This window comes from Panthera leo, chromosome C1, assembly GCF_018350215.1.
Source record: "Panthera leo isolate Ple1 chromosome C1, P.leo_Ple1_pat1.1, whole genome shotgun sequence".
NCBI lineage: Eukaryota > Metazoa > Chordata > Mammalia > Carnivora > Felidae > Panthera > Panthera leo.
In genome coordinates this window covers 143986859-144009007 of record NC_056686.1, presented here as the reverse complement: position 1 = coordinate 144009007, position 22149 = coordinate 143986859, and the positions used below count along the sequence as shown (strand labels likewise).

The following is a 22149-nucleotide window of genomic DNA, read 5'->3' as shown; positions in this document are numbered from 1 at the left end:
TGGCAAAGTAAACGTACAAAAACAATCAACCCATTCCTATGGTACATAATTGTTAGCATAATTCCAGGAAATGAAATGTGTCAGAGACTGCATTTTTCAACAGGTTATGCTCTATTCTCACATTTGCTTGCAGAGTAAAAGCCACTGCATGAGCAGGAAACCTGTAACCACTTAGACTGACCTTGGTAACACATCAAAAGAAAACCCGTTAGCCCTTGGAGAAATGGACTTATCTATACCTTTTTCCCCTAAATCAATTTGAAATGCATTTTATTCAAAAGTAGTGCTGAATTTGTCTATATTCAATACTTACTGAATTGTCACTCTTATAAGAGTACAAGTAAAAATAACAACAGTAATAATAGCAACACTTGATTAACCGTAAGTGTGCTTGTCAGAAGACATATATGTACACGTGTATACACTGACATTTTGTAATTTCAGATACTGATAGTATCTTTTAATTGAATATTACTACTAATACACTAATCTCCATAACTATAAAATTTGTCATTTTATCTTCAAAGTGTTCATCTAACTTTAACATAGATCAAATTTCTGAGATTTTTTTTTCTTCACAAAGTCATAACACGGTTTCTTAAAGAACTCTGAAAGACAAATGGGGCATGATTCAAAACCGTCTAGAATTTAATTTTTAAATTATAGAATACAAATGCAAATTGAATGAATTCAAATATCATCAAAGATTTCTTCTAAAATTTTTTTTAAATTCCACTTTTAATTTAACACTATTTTCATATTGCTCTGTGGAGGATCAAGAGATCATGTTAAAGACAAACTCATTTTAAGTATCTAAACTTTTTTCAAAAAAAAATAATAAATCTGTGCAGCAAATTTTGGTTAAAAAATAATTCAGCGGATCTCATCTGATATATGAAATGCACTATCATATTGATGTATTTTTTTCAAAAGCTAAATGAAATGAGAATGACTATTTTATATTACAGTATTATTTATTTTATACGTTATAATCTGGAGAACTTAAGTATAATTCTCATTGTAGTTTTTGATCATCTGCTCAAAAATCTGGGCTCCCTTCTTTTCTGTTTGATAAACATTAAGTTCTGGCACTCTGGCCACATTCACAGTCTTCTCTCAATACCTCCCTGGCCTTACCTTTTACCCAGATTTCATACATTACACTCTTTAGTCCAAATATGAATTTAGAAGGTTTTCTACTATATAGTCCCTGCACATTCACACCCCAAGCTTGTACTCTTTTATCATAAACCTTCTCCTTCATCTTCAGGTATCAAGCTTCATCAAGAGCAACATGAAATTTTACATACTTCATGTTTTCAACAAATCTTCCTCAATAATCTAGCCAAAAGTGGATGCTTCTATAAACTTCCATTAGCAACAGATTACCACCTCTCATCTGAATTACTGCTGTAGCACACTAAATGATCTACCAACCTCTGATTTTGCCCCATTTACTACTTTCTCCGTGGTCAGCCAGAGTGGTTATTTTTCCTGAAACACAATTGTGATCATGTCACGCTTTCCTGCTGAAAGGCCATGTATGACTCCCAGTTACTCATAACAATTAAGTGCTACATTTTCTAGTCTTTACTTTTCTACTACCATTTCCAGAAACTCCTTTTTCCCTTTACTCCATACATACTCTGTGTCTTTAACCATGCGGATATCATTCAGGACCTGAAACATACCAAGTTTTCTCTTTCTCTTATTGTATTTGCCTATAACAGGGCTTAGCAATGTTGTTCAAGACCAGACCTATTTATAAAGCATAAATCTCTTGATTGCCTTTCCCCTCTGCTCAGCGAGGCAAGGAGCAGATCTGCTCTAAAACTTAGACCCTAGTAATAGAAAATCCTTGATATGTCTTAAAAAACATAGTCTCGGGGCGCCTGGGTGGCTCAGTCGGTTAAGTGTCCGACTTCGGCTCAGGTCACGATCTCGCGGTCCGTGAGTTCGAGCCCCGCGTCGGGCTCTGTGCTGACAGCTCAGAGCCTGGAGCCTGTTTCAGATTCTGTGTCTCCCTCTCTCTCTCTGACCCTCCCCCATTCATGCTCTGTCTCTCTCTGTCTCAAAAATAAATAAATGTTAAAAAAAATACTAAAAAAAAAACACATAGTCTCCATCATTATAAATTATGTTACATTAGAGAAGAAATGCATTTAAATAACTGAATCATTGTTGGTAATGAGAATGCCAGAATAAGAGTCAGAGCACAAAAGCATATTCCAGACTGTTCCACCAACTGCTTCCGAAAAGATAAGCAAGTTGTTTTACCTCACTGAATCATGCTTTCCATTTCCCTAAAATGGAATGTTTTAACTAGATTATCACTAAGAGGCATTTTATCTTTTATAGTTCTATCATTCCAATTCTACTATTCAATTATATGACAGTTGTTTCAAAAATCATAAATGTGTCTCTTTTCTTCTGCCTCTCAACTTTTTCTGGTTCCGATGATATCATGACTTCTAGTGTAAAGGAAGAAATATGCTTCTTCAAAGCTAAAAGTAGCATATTAGATTTTACCAAGTGTTTCCAAGCTAGAGAAGACATAATATCGGGCAGATATCATTAAATGACCAATTCAAATAAGAAACAATATTTTAACTGGTATCTGTACTACTGGTCTAGTAGAACTTGGAACATAGGAGGGCACTCTATAAAAGTTAGGTGCCTTCCTTTAGTACATTTAAAGATAAGCAGAATTCAGTTGGACTAGATTGAATTTATTCAATAACTGAATTAAAAACAAAAGACGATGAGTATACTGCACAGAATGAACATAAAAAGTTCTGCACCAGAGTCTGTCCCCAATTTTAGCCAGTTAGCCTTAAAAACTTAAGATACCTAGACCTTATTATAAAGGACTACTGCGGGGCACTACCATTCTACAATCTACAGGCTATAACATATTACAATCTTAAGTAAATGAAAAGAATAAGCCATAGAAGTTTGAGAAGCTGTGCATTTCGTGTATAAAAATTAAAATGGAGAGTAATGAAGCATATTTGAAAAAAGGCCACTGGGAGAAATGTAGAGCAAAGCAAAACCAGGAAGAAACAGATAACACATGTTAAGACATTTTTGGAACCGATAATGCTAATCTGAATAAATACACATATACAAAGAGGCTACATCATTTTCTCTCTACATTTTCTAAGTAGTGCTGCCAAATATGGAAGGATTGGAGCCATTTCTGGGAAACTGCTGAATCAGGAGCATGAGTCAGAAAGTAAACCCTTAGCACAGAAAAAGTACTAAAAAAAAAAAAAATGTTGAGAGCTCATACACAAACAGACATACATTCAGTTCATAAGGTCCAAACTTTCTGGAGTCATCAAAGCACCATGCACTCTTCTCTCTCCAAACTTATCTCCTTATATTATGTGTATTTGGAAGAAATCTGTCCTCCTGAGGAAACAGATTTTACCTGGATCTAAATGTTGAGGTACAGCACAGAGTTGGTACTGCCTGTGACTAAAGACGGCTCTCAAAACTAATGGCAGGGCATTTTCTATCTTAAATGACAAGAAATCTAAAATAAAAATAAAATTAACCAAAATAAAATAAAGTGCTTAAGTTACATTAAAAATTAATTTAGAGACATAGAAAAAAAATGCTTGACAGTAATTTAAGGGAGACTAAGATGCTCCTTCTCCAAAAGCCTTTAAGATGTAATTATCTCTCTGAAATGGTCTAGACATCACTCTTCTCTGAACTAGGCAGCAGGAATGGATCATGAGCTATTCTCAGGCTTATGAATATATTTTTGGCACAGGAGGTTCAACAAATACACCCCATACATAATCAACACATTTAGGTTATATTCCAAGGGTAAGTCACCCTTGGACAACAAAAAAATTATTTTCCTCCTTCCTCCTTTGCTCCATGACAGGACCTTCTCAATTTTGTAATGGCACTCTATTATCATCATTAATAGATATTAAAATACCACTGCTTATATAATAACTTCATATTTTTTTACCTCATTCAACATTCATTTTCAATAACAATAATAATAGCAGCAATGACTTTGCACTTGAATTTCAGTTCTAAGCTCTCCTGAGCAGAATGGGCCAATGATCTTAGCTCTTTTTCAGACAGAGCCCAGGGCATGCAAATAACAAAGTAATAACTAATCAAAATGAAATAATGTCAAACTGGGCCTACTGTCCTTATTTGTCAAAATAAACTTAGTCTATCCGGACCTCAACTCTTACTCATTATCATGTTTTTATTAAAAAGCATATTTATATTTATACTTAATCTCTACAATCTCCAAAGAATTTATCCCAGAAAACTCTTCAAATAGTTTAGTATTTGAAGCCAGTATAGGGGCGCCTGGGTGGCTCAGTGGGTTGGGCGTCAGACTTCAGCTCAGGTCATGATCTCAAGGCTTGTGAGTTCAAGCCCTGCGTCGGGCTCTGTGCTGACAGCTCAGAGCCTGGAACCTGCTGCAGATTCTATGTCTCCCTCTCTCTAGCCCTCCCCTGCTCATGCTCTCTCTCTCTCTCTCTCAAAAATAAATAAACATTAAGAAAAAATTAAAGACTAATAGCCAGTGTTAGTATAAAATTGTGCAATTGTTCTTTTGAACTTTATAGGAAGCATAATGACATTCTGTCCTATGAAAACCTAAATAACCACAGTGTTCTGGTCTAATGCATGTGTTGCAGTTTCAATGATCAGAATTCTCTCCATCAGTGAGTGGCACTAACATCCTTGCTTGGCATTTATAGTACATCTTCACACAATGTTCCACAATAGCTATCACATCTTGTTCTCGGTTATGATGATGAATAGCAAAGCATTTTAATTCATACTCCTGATTTTCACTGTTTTTCTACCCATATTAATTTGCATTTGGCTACATTGATCAGCACAGTCTGCACTGACACAAGGCATTCATCTCTGAAGACTTTAGAAATATAAAGAGCCACGGACTCTTTCATTTTTATAACATGCCAATGTGGTACATTAGGTCAAGATATTGCAGCTGAGTAGTTAATTCAATAAATATAAGTGGCTTTCCTAGTTGCTGGATTGAGGCAGTCTCAAATATAATGCTCTTAATAAGAATCACCTTAGATGCTTATTAAAAATGTAAATTTCCCGAGCCACAAACATCAGACACTGTAAGACTGTAAATCTAGGTAAAAGCCCAGAAGTCTGTATTTTAATAAGTATACCATGGGGTTTCAACACAGTTGGTCCCAAAACTCACACTGAAAATTTCTGAGAATGAGTTAATGTCTAAACTGTGAAGTTCCCTCTCACTGGACTATGCCACATCTTATCCAAAACTGCTTAAACCAGTAACAATTCTCCTATGCCTATATTTGACAATTAGCTAGATTATAAAGTTTGCTGACTTATTTTATTCATATCAGCCATATGCAAGATTGTGACAAATATAGTGTCACCCTCCCCAAACTACCTCTCTTCCAGTAATTTACCCAGACCAACCTCCTAAACAGCAACAGAAAAAAGTCCATCCTAACATGCTAGGATTATATTAATTAAATATCCTGTAAAATATAACAATGGAAATAAGAGAAAATGACATATATGAAAAGTCTTTATAAGTATTTGGGGGACTCCAATGCTGAAAAAGGTGGAGTAAGGAAAATGGTGGAATAACTCCAATCATGAGTTTGAAAAGATCTAGTCCACTATCATGACCAAATATTCCATTTTGCTCGACTCAGTTTTAGCACTGAAAGCCCCATGCCTCAGAAAGCTTTCAGTCATAGGTCAACCAATAGGTTGGTCACCATATTTCATACTTCAGTATTTAGGCTTTAAATTCGTAAGGGACATAAAAAATGCCTACAATAGCCTATCAAAAGAAAATGCTAAAGTAGGATTTTATTTAAGAATTGCTCATGAAAATTAAGGCCTTGGATTAAAAAAAAAAAAGGTACCATGGCACCCTAAAATTTGAGCTTTATTTTTCACTCAACGGATTATTCAAGAGGGGTCTCAAAAAGAATAAAACAAAAATCACAATTAAGAAGCAATAAATACTTAACAAATATATAATCATAGAAATTACTAGGGGGAGTGTACATTGAGATTTCCAATATATAGACATCCATATGTTATGGACTTTTAGCTGATAAGGTAGAAAGCCTTCTGAAACACCAACAATTACTTTCAAAGGTAACAGTAATCTGGGCAGGAACAGGAAAACCAAAGAGTTAAACAAGTCACCTCTTGATTGAGGTCCTGGCTAAAATAGGTATGAGGGGCTCAGTGCTAATGATTTAGAGCCTGAAATGAGAATGGATAAATAAAATTTCCAACGGTCAGAAGAGCACTAGCTCATTTACAATTCCAGCTAGGGGAGTTGCTGATCACTGTTTTCTGACAGATCACTGAGGAGTAATGATTAATTACAATTAATAAAGCTAAAGGGCGTAGATCATTCATAGGGGAACATTATAGGCACATCTCAATTATTTAAAGTTGAACGTCTGCTCTGTGATTTATTCATTAGAAAATGTCGAGCTGTTTTCACTACTAAGGAGAAGAGTTAGTGGTTTTATTTACCTTCCTCCATTTATCTTTTTGTTTCTTTGGGTTCTTCAGTTTCTCAGTAGCCTGCAAAACTTCAGTGGGAAGGATCCTAGGGACCTTTTCCCCATTCCTGTTTAATCCCAACTAACAGCTTTGAAACCAGAGGCCTTTTTCATTATTGTCAACAGTCACATAGTTGTCTGAGCCAAACAATTTCAAGCAGGACCTAATTACCTCTGGTCTGGACTACTGTAACAGCCTAATAACTGGTCTGTCTCCGGTCTCAGCCCCATTCAATCCATCCTCCCCCTGCAACCAGAGGGACCTTTCAATCATGTAAATATGACCATGGCATTCTACTGCTTCATATCTTTCAAGGGATTTATTGCCTGCAGAATTAGATCCAAGTTATGACTCAGTGATAGGTTCATCTCCAGACAGTTTCACTACACATACTCTATACTCCGACCACACCAAATTATTTGATTCCTCTGACAAAATGAAGCCTTAGTTGCTATCCCTCTGGCCAGGGTGCTGAGCTCTCTTTACCCTTCTGATGACCATTTGCTTCCCTTCCTGTCTCAGCTCATGCTATGTCGTCTGGTGGGGTGGGAGTGGGGGTGTCTTCTCAGACCTCCTGAAGAACAAATCCATCGGGGATCACTATTCTAGGCTCCTACTATAGCCTGACACATATCTTTTTTGAGCATATACTGTTAATACTCAATGTCACTCAATTTCTTTCTCCCTGAGGATGTGGGCTTCTTCTGTAATCATTTCTATACTGTCTTACACTTAACATGGATAATCAACAGGCATATATTGACTGATTTCCTATGAGAAACAGTTTGTAACTCAGAAAGCAAGCTTACAAAAAGAGAGAAACTCTATTAAAATCAGTTAAAAATAACAAACAGATCAGAAATGTTTACTGGGATCTACAAAGTACAAAATAAACAGCCATAAAACAAAGTCCTCAATCAATCTTAGAAATTTACAGTTTATCTGGAGATGTAATAAAGTACATGAGTGACAAATGTGAATAATTATACGTGTATATATACATAAAGCAAATACATTTGCAATAGTGTACAGACTATTCAGGACATGCTTTCTCATAATAACGTGCTAATTTTGCAAGTAACTTGGGCATAAAAGGAAATGCAGGCAAATGAGCAATATTAACTGAGAATTCATGAAATAAAACTAGTAGTGCATAGATAACAATAATTTCTAACTCACTAGTAATCAGAACAAAATAATGTCAAATTGACAGAAAAATTATAATATACATTTTTGGCAAGGGTATGAGGAAATGGGCATCTTCATACACAACTGTAAGTTGTTAACAATCTTCTGGATAGCAATCTTGACACACATTAAAAACCAACAGATTTATATGCCTCTTTACCCAAGAATTCCATCTCTAGGAATTTATGTAACGTTGGTGGTAAATTAATTAAAACTATGGACTATAAAATATTTATGTTATTAAAAGGAGATGCCTAAATGTCCCAGACTAGAAGATAGCAAAGATTGGTATACAATAAAGCCATTAATTAATTTTTTTTACATTTATTCATTTTTGAGAGACAGAAACAGAGCACAGGCAGGGGAGGGGCAGAGAGAGAGGGAGACACAGAATGAGAAGCAGGCTCCAGGCTCTGAGCTGTCAGCACACAGCCCGACGCGGGGCTTGAACTCACGAGCTGTGAGATCATGAGCTAAGCCAAAGTCAGATGCCTAACCGACTGAGCCACCCAGATGCCCCCAATAAAGCCATTAAAACTAATGGTGTAGAATTATAATTTGATTTGAAAGGCGTTAATACATTAAGTTATAAAACATCACATGTAGCATAATAACAATATGTCTGAATGCAGACATGTGAAAGGTTAATGACCAATATGGTAACAAGAACAGTATAGTGGTTGAAATTAGGAGTAAAGATTTTATTTTGCATATCTATGTTTTTTAATTGTTCTGTAATGAGCATGTATTTAATAGCCCTTTCATAGTAAAAACAGCTCTTTGAAGCGAAATATTAAAGAAAACTATAGACTAACAAAACACACATACAGGGAAGACTAAATAAATATGGTAGTGAAAATGGTATTACTACAGACACAGGTGTCAAAAGTGAGCATCAGTATATGGACATTACAGTACAAAGAGCAGCCTCATTTTCCATGAAGACATACATGCATTTTAATATGGTAGTCATTGGAGATTTCTGAGCACAGGTATATCATGAAAGTAGTGTTGTAAGCAAATATACGGGGCAATAGTGGGTAATCTGCATGTAGAGAGAGATCTTAAGTCCACTCCTGAGACAACTGCTGTAATTTAGAAGTATTATTATATGGGCTTAAAGAAGAACTGAATTGAGAGACATCAGTAGGAGAGAGGAGCAGCCAAGCACCCTACGCCTTTGGAGCCTTTTCTGATACCTCTCCCTGGAATGCCCTTCTGCCAGGTACTAGCTCTACTTAAGACACAGTAGGCTCAAATGTCATCTTCTCATTATACCACCCTGATTTCCCTATGCTCCCAATCCCTTTTGCCTTATTTTTTTCCATAGCATGGATCACTTTCAACATCCTAGATGAAGCACTTCATTTTGTTTTCTGTTTCCTACATAAGAATATACATGTTCCCTCAAGGGCAGGAACTTTTGTTGTTGTTAACTAATGTGTCCTCTAGGATCAAAATAGTGTTTAGCCTCTAACAGTTGTTCAATAGGAACTTGTGGAGTGAACAATTACATATAAAAAGGGAAAGAGGTAGAGAGTCTGCGATAAAACTGCACACACTAATAGTGAGAAACTTTCCCAATGAGGATGTTTAATTTTAACATAAGATGAGGACTTGGTATTCGGACAAGCTGACTCTGAATTAAAACAGTGCCATCCAGGGGCACCTGGGTGGCTCAATCTGTTAAGCCTCCAACTCTTGAATTCATTTCAGGTCACGATTTCATGGTTCATGAGTTCAAGCCCTGCACTGGGCTCAGAGCCTGCTTGGGATTTGGGGATTTTTCTCTCCCTCTTTCTCTACACCTCCCCCCCCACCCCCAAACTGCTCATGCTCACTCACTCTCTCTGTAGCTTGCTCTCTCTCTCTCTCTCTCTCTCTCTCTCTAAATAAATACATAAACAAATATTAAAAAAAAAAAAATAAAACAAAACCGTGGCATCCAAGTAAGGAAAATGCCCTGGAAGTTAAGGATAACTATAGGACCATAGTTAGTGAGGTTTCATAGCTAAGGATAAAAGGAATAGTGGACTTGTGATTATTTTGTGAATTCAAGTTAAAAAAAAAAAAGAAAGAAAAGAAAAGAAAAGAAAAGAAAAGAAAAGAAAAGAAAAGGTGAATATGTAGATTCCCAAAGAAAGAAGGTAATGGCAGAGATTTACATTTATAGGAAAAAGGAGGAAGCAGTGATGCAGGATATAAGGAACAACTGGAAAGTATAAATTAGAAGAAGCAGAAAAATAAAGAGAGGGAGAATGTGATGCCATTGAATCCGGGGACAAACCAGGAGTATAAAGGGACAAATAATGAGTTTTGTATTTTTTTCAAAGATCTCGAAATGTCTGAGAGCAAATACAGTCAAAGGGATATTAGATATTAGGTATATTAAGTATAGGAACTTGAGTCACGGGGTGGTAGGGTGTAGAACTAGCTGTAAAGGAGATGGTTTTAGACAAGAATAGGGACACTTTTCCCCACAGACACCCGGAAAGAGAAGATAATTGTGAGAAAAGGATAAGGAGAGTAAAAAAAAAAATGTATAAAAATTGAAGCATCACATTCTTTTTGATAGAATAGGTGGAGATGATATGCCAAGGAAAGGATACGACAGCTGGGACTGGGGGCATGGTAAGAGAGAAAAGGTCTAAAATAGCTCCCACAGGGAGAGAGCCTGGGAGTACAGAAAAGACAATTAAAAAGACTGCCAAATAGCAGCAGAGAGCAGATTGAAGTTTGAAAGCATCCAGTTCTAATGAGCCAAATCTGCAATGCTGTTTGCCTCTAGCAGCGTTCTCTCTCCTGGGAAAAGCAGCAGAGGGAGCAAGAGGGAGAGGTAACACAGGTTTTAGGAATTTGCTGGACTAGCAAAGAAGCAAAGGTTATTAATGAAGAGGCAAATCTCATGCTCCTCATTGGGAGTGAAAATCTAACTCATTTGTAGCAAGGACGGCAAAAATGCTTGAGTCTTATCACTGAGGGGCACTTCCAAGGAAGTGGGGAAAGTAATTATTGTGAGTTCTGAGCCAAAAGCTAAAACTTTCAAGGAAATTAGAAAGATTCTCATTTCTCACCACCACCACCATCACTCCTGTGGAGACTACAGGAATGGGAAGAAGCAAAACCTAAATGAGACCAGAAGACTCTTATCAGAGGACTGCTACAAAGTGAGCAACTTTGTGACTGTGTGTGCATGTGTGTGCGTGTGTGCGTGTGTGTGTGCGCGCACGCGCGGGCGCATGCTGGGGAAGGTGGGCTGGACATTACCACTAATACAAAAAAAGTGGTAACTGTCTAAAGTTTTACGCATTTCTAAGACATTAGGGTCACTCATTTTTGTTTTTCATTTTTTAAATCTTATTTACTCATCTTGAGAGAGAGAGCGTGATCAGAGCAGGGGCAGAGAGAGAGAGACAGAGGATCCCAAACAGGCTCTACACAGCGTCAGTGCAGAGCCCTATGTGGGGCTCGAACTCAGGAACCATGAGATCACGACCTGAGGCAAAATCTAGATCCAGACGCTCAACTGACTGAGCCACTTAGGTGCCCCAGGGTCACTCACTTTTAAATAAACTACAAGAGAACCTACTAGAAAAAAATGTATTTTGTTTATTACACAAAGTTTGAGGTTCCTAAATCATTCCTCTACCAGGTAAGCACACGCCTTGCTTTTTAATCAAATCCCAACACTTCCCATTGGTACAATACAGTTGTTTGTAGGGCAGAGGTGGCCCCTCCACATTTCTGACCTCTCACTCTACTCCCACACTGTTCACTCTGCTCCAACTACCTCTGCCTCCCTTTAGGAATAATTCAAGCTGATTCCCAACTTAGGACCCTTTATTGCTATGCTGTTCCCCCAGACAGGCCTAGGAGGGCCTTCTTGACAGTCAGGCCTCTGTTTAAGTGTCACCTCAGAGAGAACTCTTCTGTCAACCTTCAGTGCCCCGAGATGCACCCTTTATCCCATCACCTGGTTTTGTATTCCATCACCTGTTTTATTCCTGACACATTTTACCTCATAACATCTTATTTTTCTTGTTTTGCCATCCACCTCCCCCATTTAATATGACCCCCGTGAGGAAAGGGATTCTGCCTGTCTTAGCCACCACCATATGACCAGCATTTCAAATACTAGCAAGCACACAATATACATTTAATTATTTGTTTGATGAATGAATGAATGATAGGCACTTATATTTTAATGCTAAATATGATGGAAAGTAACACTGAGTATATGGTTTACTCATCAGACTGTGTACCAAAAAACATGAGAGATAAAAATTATATTGCTTCTCTCTCAAAACATCCCAAAATATCGTATCTATCTTATTCTAAGCAATAAAATATATGAGAAAGTAAGTTTGACCGTGAATGGAAGGACAAAGGAAGAAACACCCTTGAAGATGAATCTAAATACATCTCAGTGAAGATATAAATGATCAAAATGACACAAAAATGTTTATCTTATTTTTACTAACCTCAGGGAGGTCTGGAAATATAGGCAGATTTTACAGAATTTGAACAGTGTGGGATTTAATTAGTTAGGGCATATACATAAACAAAATGTCAGACAAATTTTCCACAAAATAACTCTACAAATTATGAGTAATGTTTTTACTGTTTGTCTTGCTATATAAGATCTAGAAACATACTTAATTAAGAGGCTAAGAGGAAGCAGATCTTAATCTCTTCTCCATAAAAGGCAATCTCAAAATAAGAAATTCAGTCTCTAGTCAAGTTTTCACACACTCTATGGAAAGTATTCTCTGCCAGTTCAGTGTTACCAAAAAAAAAAAAAAAAAAAAAGCAAAACAAAACAAATAAACAAACAAAAATCAGGGGAGGAAATGTTAAAATCTGAACTCTTAATGAATAATTTAATGTACAAAACTCCTAAAGACCTTATGTAGGGCATTATTTATTAACAAATTCTTCTGAAATCTGATGAAGAAAAATCAGTTAATACACAGGTATATATTCAAAACAGTATTTTCAAAACATGTTATTATTCTCTTAACATGCCCATGTAGAAGCCAAAACTGAAAAGATTAATGAACAAGGAAACCTCTAACGAACCCAAATGGAGAGATGTTCTACAGAATACCTGGACTATAGTCTTCCGGTACATCAAGGACAAGAACACAATAGTACGGTTGAAGAAGTATTCCATCTTGAGACTAAGAAGACAAGTAAACAAATGAAGGGCAAAATCCTTAAACTGATGTTGAAGGGAGGTGCCCAGATAGCTATGCAGGAAATTACTAGAACAGATGAAATTTGAACATAGACCCTGAGCTAAATGACAGCATTCTAACATTGTTAAATTTCCTATTTTTTTAATTGTACCATGATTCTTTAGAAAAATTTTCTCATTCTTCAGGAACACAAACCAACTAGGGATAAACAGGAAAAAATGGATGGATGGATGGATCGATCCATCGATCAATCTATCAATTGACTGGCCTAATGAAAAATTTCAAAGACTGTCAAGCGAAACAGAAACTTCACTCATGTCAGTGATTAGAATAACAATAAGTAACTAGTAAACAGATGTGTCAAAGATAGAACCATATGCTATAAGACATAAATCAATAAAAATCACATCTGCTGTTTTAAGTTCTAACAATATATTATTTCAATAGATGAAACCTTATAAAAATTGAAATTGAAATATAAAGATTTATTGAAGTAAAAACTAAATATAAAGATTTATTCAATAAAATATACCACGACATCATTTCAATTATAAGTTAAAAACATAATTGGAGGATTTAAACCACAAAACAGTCCACAGACATCAAATTCCAGACATAGATTGATAAGTTAAATCTTTACTCACTGTCCTTAAAAATTTTAATTTTTAAACTGAAACACTAATAATAATAAAATAATAGTAATACAACATGTAGCTTTGGGATGGTTATTACATCATTCTTACTTTATAGAGAAAGAAAAGAAGCTTATAGAGATTAAGTATCTTGCCCAAAATTTAAACAGTAGTCTGTGACAAATGTTCAACGATTATAAGAGCCTGCCTTCCCTTGCTCCTTGGACAAAACTTTATGCCAGGATGGGAATTTTTTCTTTATGTAACACTTCCAATCTTAGTATAAAGCTTGAACATGTCTATATTACTGCCAATGTTACTTTCAAAATTCCTATAGTTTATATATAATAATTAGCACCTTAAGGTGGAGAATGACATTGGTAGAAAAAACTCAAAGCTAAAATATTTCTTGCTTTTTCATTACTTGTAGAAAGGGCAAAATTCAAGATACACACACATACATGTATACCTGCACTTATTACGTGTGTGAGTGTGAGTGTGAGTGTGTGTGTGTGTGTGTGTGTGTGTGTGTGTGTGCGTGCACATGCATGCGTGCTCATCTAGATATTATATTGGTTTCAGGCATGTAGTAGGATCCAAATCACTGGGCAATACTCAGACCCCAAATAATGCGCTCTGATTTCTTGTTTATTTCCTTTGCAACCTGTCTCTCCTCACAATGCAGCAAACTGTGACTATTTGGGACATACCAATATTAAAGTGCATCTTAAGGAATGACATACAGGACATAGCTATACCAAAGCAGAAAAAGAAGAAAAACCTCTTTTAAAAATTTTTTTGGTCAAGGTTCAGCTGAGGAAATCTACTGACCCACTTTGAAATTAAAATGCTGTTTTAGCACAGACACACACAGGGAATTTTCCACTGAGGTTGCACATAGTAGCATATCAAAGCTCTACCAATGACACCCGAATCACCATCCCCAAGGCAAGAATATGCATGCTGCATTTCGGCAGCTCACTAATTACCCCGAATTTATCTTAACCTTAAATCTTTAAAGAAAAATTATGATTATAGGAAATCCAAGTTTGCAATTAAACTAGAATATCATAATCATTTCTAGGAGTCATCTCAGTTTCTTTCTTTCTTTCTTTTTTTTTTTTTTTGCAGTATTCCTGACTTATCATTACATATGCAATCATCATAACAGTAATCTTCACTTTCAAAGTGGTATCAACTTAATAGTACGAAGACATAAGAGACAAGTCATTACTTTCATTATCGTGAACTGAGACATTTCGACCAATTCATGACAGATATTGTGCATGTAATATAATGTTATTATGGAACAAAGAAATTTGGTGACATATCCATGTTTTTACTCACCAGTTGTTTCCACAATGCCTTCTAGGATGACGACAATCTCGAACTGTTCACTTTGCATGCTTCGCTGGGATAGGTCATAAAAGGGGCTTTTGGCATCGATCACGTGGCAAATTGTGAGGGGGGAAACAAGAAAAAGTTGATCTGCCCCTGTACTAAAACCTACATCCAGTTCAAGTTGGTCAAGGGGAAGGAACTCACCCTCAGGTGTCTGCCGAGACTAGACAAGCACACAGAAAAAGAGAAGAAATCACCACTTGTACTGAAATTTTCAAGGCAGCCCAACAGTAATTTACATCATTGCCAACATTCTGCACTATCAATCATCTGCAACAAAATCCAAACAAATCATTATGCAGCTATGTTCTAGCAAATGGGCCGAAATCCCACATAGCTCATGGGGAACATACATGCATTATTTATAATATACGACTTACTATAATTACCATTCCCTAACTCATGAGCTTTGGAGAAATGCCTGGTCCAACAATGGCTGTTAGCACAAACTGTGGAACTGAGTGTACATGGCTACTGCCTGACATAAATCACTCCAGGATAACTCACTGCATGCCAGATTTGTTTTCCTCACAAAGCAAATAAGTAAGCAATTCTTTGGAAGTTTGTTGAAGCTGGAAAAGGTTGATCATAATTTAAGAAGAGATTTATTGCATCGTTACAAAGCAAAACAACAATTTTGTTTTTCTAGGACTTTTGTAAGGTAACAAATCGATATAAACTTTTATATTAAAGTGAAAATGTTATCATATTATGTATCCGACAGCTCACATAATATAAAGAAAAGGCACATGCTGTTAGCTGATGGCTTTCAAACTCCTAATAGTATACTGTATTAAAGTCTTTAGCTCTCTATTTTATGAATTTTAAAACACACTGTAAAAATTGTGCCAAATTGAAGTTTTTTAATCAAAATGCAATTAGAAATCTATACTGGGTAAACTTACAATTTACCAAAACTTTCATAAGTTGGTGGCATTCAGTATAAGTAGAAATCATCATAAAACTTAAATTGCTTACATGATAACAGTCTGAAAGATTAATTGAAACTGACTATTAACAATTAGCAAACCATGCAAGTAAACTTCTTTCTGTTCTATTCATTCTCACTTTATTTTCCATATCTGTTCCTTAGAAGGATCATGTATAATAAAACATTTGTTTAATTTAAATGATGATGCCAGTAAAAAGGGTTAAATAGTTGCATACAGAAAAATGTGAGGGAAATGGGGCTTGGAAGAATCCAATATATTTAACAGACTCTGCCAAACTAATTTAACAAACAAAACAATCTGTAACACTGGTCTGTCCAATGAAGTGGCAATTTAAAGACAAAATCCTTACTTTCAGGGTTCCAAGAAATACAATGGCTTTTTATGTGGAATAAATGAGTCTGAAAACACTGAGAAATATGGTTTAGTAAGATGTCCTCTGTGGCAAAATGGAACCAAGCGAGCGGTAGACTGTTAGGGCAGTGATTGCTGCCGAGTCTCGACGGCAAAATCAGTCAATTAGGCAGGCTACTTTGTATTTAGTGATACTCAGGAATTTTGTTTGTGTAGACAAAATTCAATGAAATACTGAGCTATGACTTGTGAGCAGTTGAGGAGGAGAAGAAGAAGAGGAGGAGGAGGAGGAGGAAGAGGAGTAAGGGGAGGAGGAGGAGGGAAGAAGGGGAAGGTATTGGGGAAGGAGAGGGAGGAGGAAGAAGAGAAGAAAAGGGAATGGGAGGAGGAGGAGAAATAATAATCATAATCACCACAATAATAATAATGATTCTGACAAGAAAAAAATCTAGGGAAAAACCGTATAGTCCAAAAATAAAAAGAGTAGTTCTAACAACCAATGTTGGAGAAAACGAGACATTTCTAAGCCAGTAGAGTTACCTATGCTTCTAAATTCATTCTCAAATTAGTAAAACATGAATGAGACTAGCACTGTTCCAACTATAGAAATGCATAACAAGTATTCATTAATATTACAAAATAAAAGCCAAAAACAAAACAAAAACGAATAAATACAAAAACCCTAAGTCATTGTTCTCTCACCTAGTAAGAAACAGGTGCTATATAAACACAAGGTGGTATTCTGGTGTTTATAATTAGTGAACAGAATTTAGGTCGTTTCACTAACTATTCTAAGCTCTGCTTTTTCTGTACTAAATGAAAACGTTCCCAAAAATACTTCGTTAAGAACTCAATTCTCCATTTATTTTAAAATAATTCTCCCCCAAAAGATGTTTTTTCTAATTTTTATGTATATGAATCAAAACTAAAATTAATATATTATATAAAATTAATCCCTTCCTTTTTATACCTGTGCCCCATTCTAAAAGGCTGTAATCTATTAACTTTTATATTCTCTGATCATTCAACAAACCATAAAGGGATGTGGCCTAAAAACAAGCTTTCAGGAGAATGCCAACCTAGAATAAGAAATATTCCATTTTTAGCAAATCAGTTAATTCACATAGAGGTAATTTAGAGTGAAATACGTAGGAGTCTGTTCCATTCAGACTCCATACATGTTCTGATTTTAAAAATTTGTTCAAAATTATACCTATGTATAATTATACCTATGTTCCCCCTCCCCAAATGCTTTATATGCTATCCAAGTCATAGAAGAAACAAAGTTGACAACTGTACCTATTATGTGACACTATGTGGAAAGTAACACTTTCCTTACTTTGAAAGATGTTTTCCATGCTTACATATTTTTCAGATAAAATTCCCTGCATACTCATTGAAAATTATTTTCCAGTGAATGCCATATAATTTAACCTTTCTTTAAATTGCTCTGAGACACCATAGGTATCCACAATTTTATCCTTTGGGTCTTCTTCCTTCATGGTAGGCCAACAAATATTTCAACTATGAATATGCTCACCTCCCTGATTTTTGTTCACTTCTCTAACCCTGTGATAGACTGGGAAGCCTATCAATCACTGTGAAGTAAATAGAAAGATGTTCTATTTAGAGGAGTGAAGGGTGTGGTTTGAGTATGGCAGGTGCTTACAGTACTGCAATTGAAGTCTGAGCTCCTGGCTAGAGCAAGGTTATCTTATCAGTGCTCAGCCAAATACTTACAATGTTCCAGAAACCTACATACACTTACCAAATACATTTTCAGAAGCACACACATTTTACTATAGGCTTACAAGGAATTCTAATCTAGGCTTTTCTAATTCTGGTGCAATTCCAGAGATTTTTCTGGAACAAAGAGGGGAAAAACCCTATGTTAGTTCTAAGTCTCTCAACTTGTATAAGTGGAGTGAGAGAACTTTTGTTCAAGGAACTGTGATATACACATGTAAGTGAAAAAGGAAATACAGAAAAGAGTTAGGTATGTGCCTTCATAAAATTAAAATGTGCTCTCTCTCTTGAGTATATGATAAATCAGTAGCATTGATATTCCATCAGTTTCAAGTTTTCTTATTTAGCTATCAATTACCATATTTCACCCAGGAATTTTTGTAACAGGCAAAAAAATTGTAGATAAAAATCAAGCTAACCTTTCTTTACTATGTCACCTTAAGAATTTTGAGAAGAAATCCTTCATTAATAGAGCAGTTTGCTTATGGTCCACATTATTTCCTTTAGCTCTACAAACCTCCTAATCCTAAAGGGAATGCAGAACCATGATCATTTCCTAGATAAAAATGTATAAATAAATACAGTCAGGATCAATAATAATTAAAAATAATTGCTAGAGACTAAGATTGATATTAGTAAATTGTTAAAATTTCTAAAAATCTGATAACTACGGTTAACTTTTTCTGATGAAATAATCATTTAGAATCATAAAATGATTCAATAAGAAAGTGAGAAAGAGGTCCAAAAAAAAAAAAAAAAAAACAGTTCATGGAAAATTTGAAATTCTCAAAAATTTAGAACTCAGTTTAAAAACACAAGGACCTGAGAATGACTTCCATAAAACTTTTATTCTCATTTGCATGGAATTTTGGGAAGAAAATAGGCACCTTTCTGCCATTTTAAAGCCTTTCTGGTTGACTGCATTATAACAAATTCTGAGTTAAGAAAAAAATTAAAGAAATCTAAGGCTTAAAGTTTAAGTTTACTGTACAAAAATTGTAAGTAGAACATGTAGCAATAATTTCTAAGTTATCCTTCAGTATAAAAATTTTGCTATTTAAAAGTAGTATTTTTATGATATACATTTTAATTATATATAAAATGACTCTGAACTCCCATAAAGTCTAAAAGAGACCTACAAGATAATCAATTACAAATTCTGACTAAAAGTGGAAGAGATTCAAAAGTCACAGATGCCTGAAAGGGACTATCAATGTCATGGACTTTATAGACAAATAGTTTTCATATTACAGATGAAGACTGTTGAGTACATGTCCAAAGACACACTGCATGCACACGTGCGCACACACACACACACACACACACACACACATACACAGAGCTCTGAGATGCACATTTAGAACTGCCCTGGCAGACCTACATTTGGCCATCCTCCTCTGAGAGATTTGCGACCAGTTGTCCACATTCATTCAACAGGAACACACTGCACCAATACAATCAATCTCTTTGCAGCCTTTCTCCCATCTCTCCAACCCATAACAGTGTTCTAATTATAACCACTGTACTCTTTCCTAGCTCGGAGGGAGGCTAGGGGAATTTTGAAAAGAACATTTAATCACTACCATCTGATTCATGAGATGTTCCTCTATCATATTCCAAGGCTTGTCCAGTGCCCGACTACCTTCGACAAGTCCCCACTGGAAAAGGCCAGTGGTTAGGAAAGGAAAAGAGACAAAAAGAGGCTAAGACGGAGAGAGCAAGCCCTTCTGGCCTCCAGCCTCCTGCCATTTTATCTGTAATTTCATTTCTCCTCTTTAAAACATGCAGTGTGTGTGTGTGTGTGTGTGTGTGTGTGTGTGTTGTGTGTGTGTGTGTTGTGTGTGTGTGTAGAATATATGCTGAAGACACAAAGAACGTAAAATGAGGTCGGAGTGCTATCTGCAAGCTAAAATTAGGAAATAAGCCAAAAGCAGGTACAAGAATAAGCAACAAAAATGTCCTGTGACTCGAAGCAGTTCTGGCAATGGTTTTGGGACTCAGATCAAAATTCAAGTCCGGTACAGGAGAGTGTGGACCTGACCTAGAATTTTTTCTGGACTGTCTATAACTACATTGCACATTTCTTCTGGCTCCATAAGCTTGAACTCCTATCAATACTCGGGTAGAAAAAATATGACCAACATCAAGCCTTAAATAAAAATTTTTAATGCTGAGATAATCATCCATAAATATGTTTATTTTTATGACAAGAAAGTACCTGATAGAATGGAATGGAATTTGTCTTGTAATAAATTGTGTGAGGTTTTTATACCATTCAAATGGAAGGAACAGGTTTATAAGTCCTTGAGGGCCTTTTATGGAATTTATAACTGTGGACAGAATTTGTAACCCTACATGCACATTTCCCCTCCTACTCACCAAACACCCTCAAATCAACCAAATGCTTTTTCCTACTTCTCTTTATCATTTGTTCTTACCTACTGCTGTTTATTTGTGGGTCTTTATGTCCCTTATTTCTGTTCACACTGTTCCCCTGAGTACAAGCCACTCTGTACTTTTCAGGAACCATATTAAAAATAAAACAAAACAAAGCAAACAAAACAACATATCACTACTACTTTTTAAAAGAATGAGAATTCTGCTTAAAAAAAAAACAAAAAAAACAAAACAAGTCCTGTACCTATTGGAGAATTATTGTACTTGTGTTGAAGAAAGCAAAGCTAGGCCAAGTAGGAACTGTGCTTTCTTTTTAAAGGCATAATGAATCCACCTAAAAAAAAAAAAAAAAATCAACGATTATAGGATCTAGCCCCTAGAATTCTGGGGAACTCAGTCTTAGGCTTTTTGAATATTTTTACTGATAGTTTGTATAATATTCAGAAGAACAGTGTTTATTAGATATTCATTTGTGGATTTAATTTTTTAAAAGGAGGTGACTAATTATCTCAAGATCAAAACAAAATTGGCCAAGTCCAATTGATGGAAAAAGTCAGTCATACAAAATAAAGTCACATAGAGGCAAACACATAACTGCATTTCAGTGCAAGGTATGAAATGAAGACAAATAATAATAAATATATGAAAAAAAATCAGCAATCATGTGGTCCAGAAATCATTGTGGTTAAAAGATTAACAAAAGGTTAGGACATGTGAAGAGGATGAAGAACTTATTGGTTTAAAAACAACAATTTTGTTTTTATTGCATCTGAACTTGCTCACGTTCATAGGGGGAAACTAGACAGCATCCAAACTGAGTATCCATAGAAAGAAAATTTTATTTATAAAGGTAATACAAAAAGAATATATATGATACATCAGAAGGTGATTGCACACCAGTACCTTTCAATTAGTGAAAGTTAAGGGTTGCATAGCTGCTCTCCTAGGAAAGAGAGATAATTATAGGGGCGCCTGGGTGGCTCAGTTGGTTAAGTGTCTGACTTCGGCTCAGGTCATGATCTCGCGGTCTGTGAGTTTGAGCCCAGCATCAGGCTCTGGGCTGACAGCTCAGAGCCTAGAGCCTGATTCAGATTCTGTGTCTCCCTCTCTCTCTGCTTCCCCCCCCCCCCCGCCCCCACTCACACTCTGTCTCTCTCTGTCTCTCAAAGATAAATAAATGTTAAAAAATTAAAAAAAGAAAGATAACTATATGCAATGAATAACAATATGAAGAAATACAATTACCCTTCTGTGAGAAAAATGTATTCTTATTTCTACATTTCAAAATATGTATCCAATAATAATTGCTTTTAAATTTACTTTATGTAAATATAGTTTGACTGGGTGCCTATAATAAACACATGATGGCTTCTGAATAATAAGTTAGTGAATTATTGAATAATGTATCAAGAAATATTATTTAAATCTTCCCTAACAAGGTGTACGTCAAGGGCAGTCAACTATTAGTGTTAGATTTATAGAAAAGAGTGAGATTTCTGTATCCTTTAAATCCAACACTAAATTACAGGGTCCAGAGTTAGAGCCATCAGCCTCAAGTTTAGGAATTTTTATTAAAACTTTCAACTGGAAGATACATTAATTTAACATGAGCAGGCTATGTATTAGTTCCTATAGTGTAGTTTTCTTTTTTTTAAAGAAAGGTACCTAAAATAAATTGAAAATTCAAAAAAAAAAGAA

At 35.6% G+C, this 22149-nt stretch overlaps 1 protein-coding gene across 2 annotated transcripts in view; it reads right to left on the bottom strand.

Annotated features, from left to right (window-relative positions):
• Positions 1–22149, bottom strand: part of KCNJ3 (potassium inwardly rectifying channel subfamily J member 3) — a 150872-nt gene that overhangs the window by 124476 nt on the left and 4247 nt on the right. The window contains exon 2 of one of the 2 annotated variants that reach the window (XM_042948814.1): positions 14951–15167. The exons of the other annotated variant lie outside the window; for it this stretch is intronic. Within the exon in view, the coding sequence (XP_042804748.1) occupies positions 14951–15167 (217 nt within the window). The remainder of the gene's footprint in view (positions 1–14950; positions 15168–22149) is intronic. 2 annotated transcript variants of the gene reach the window in all.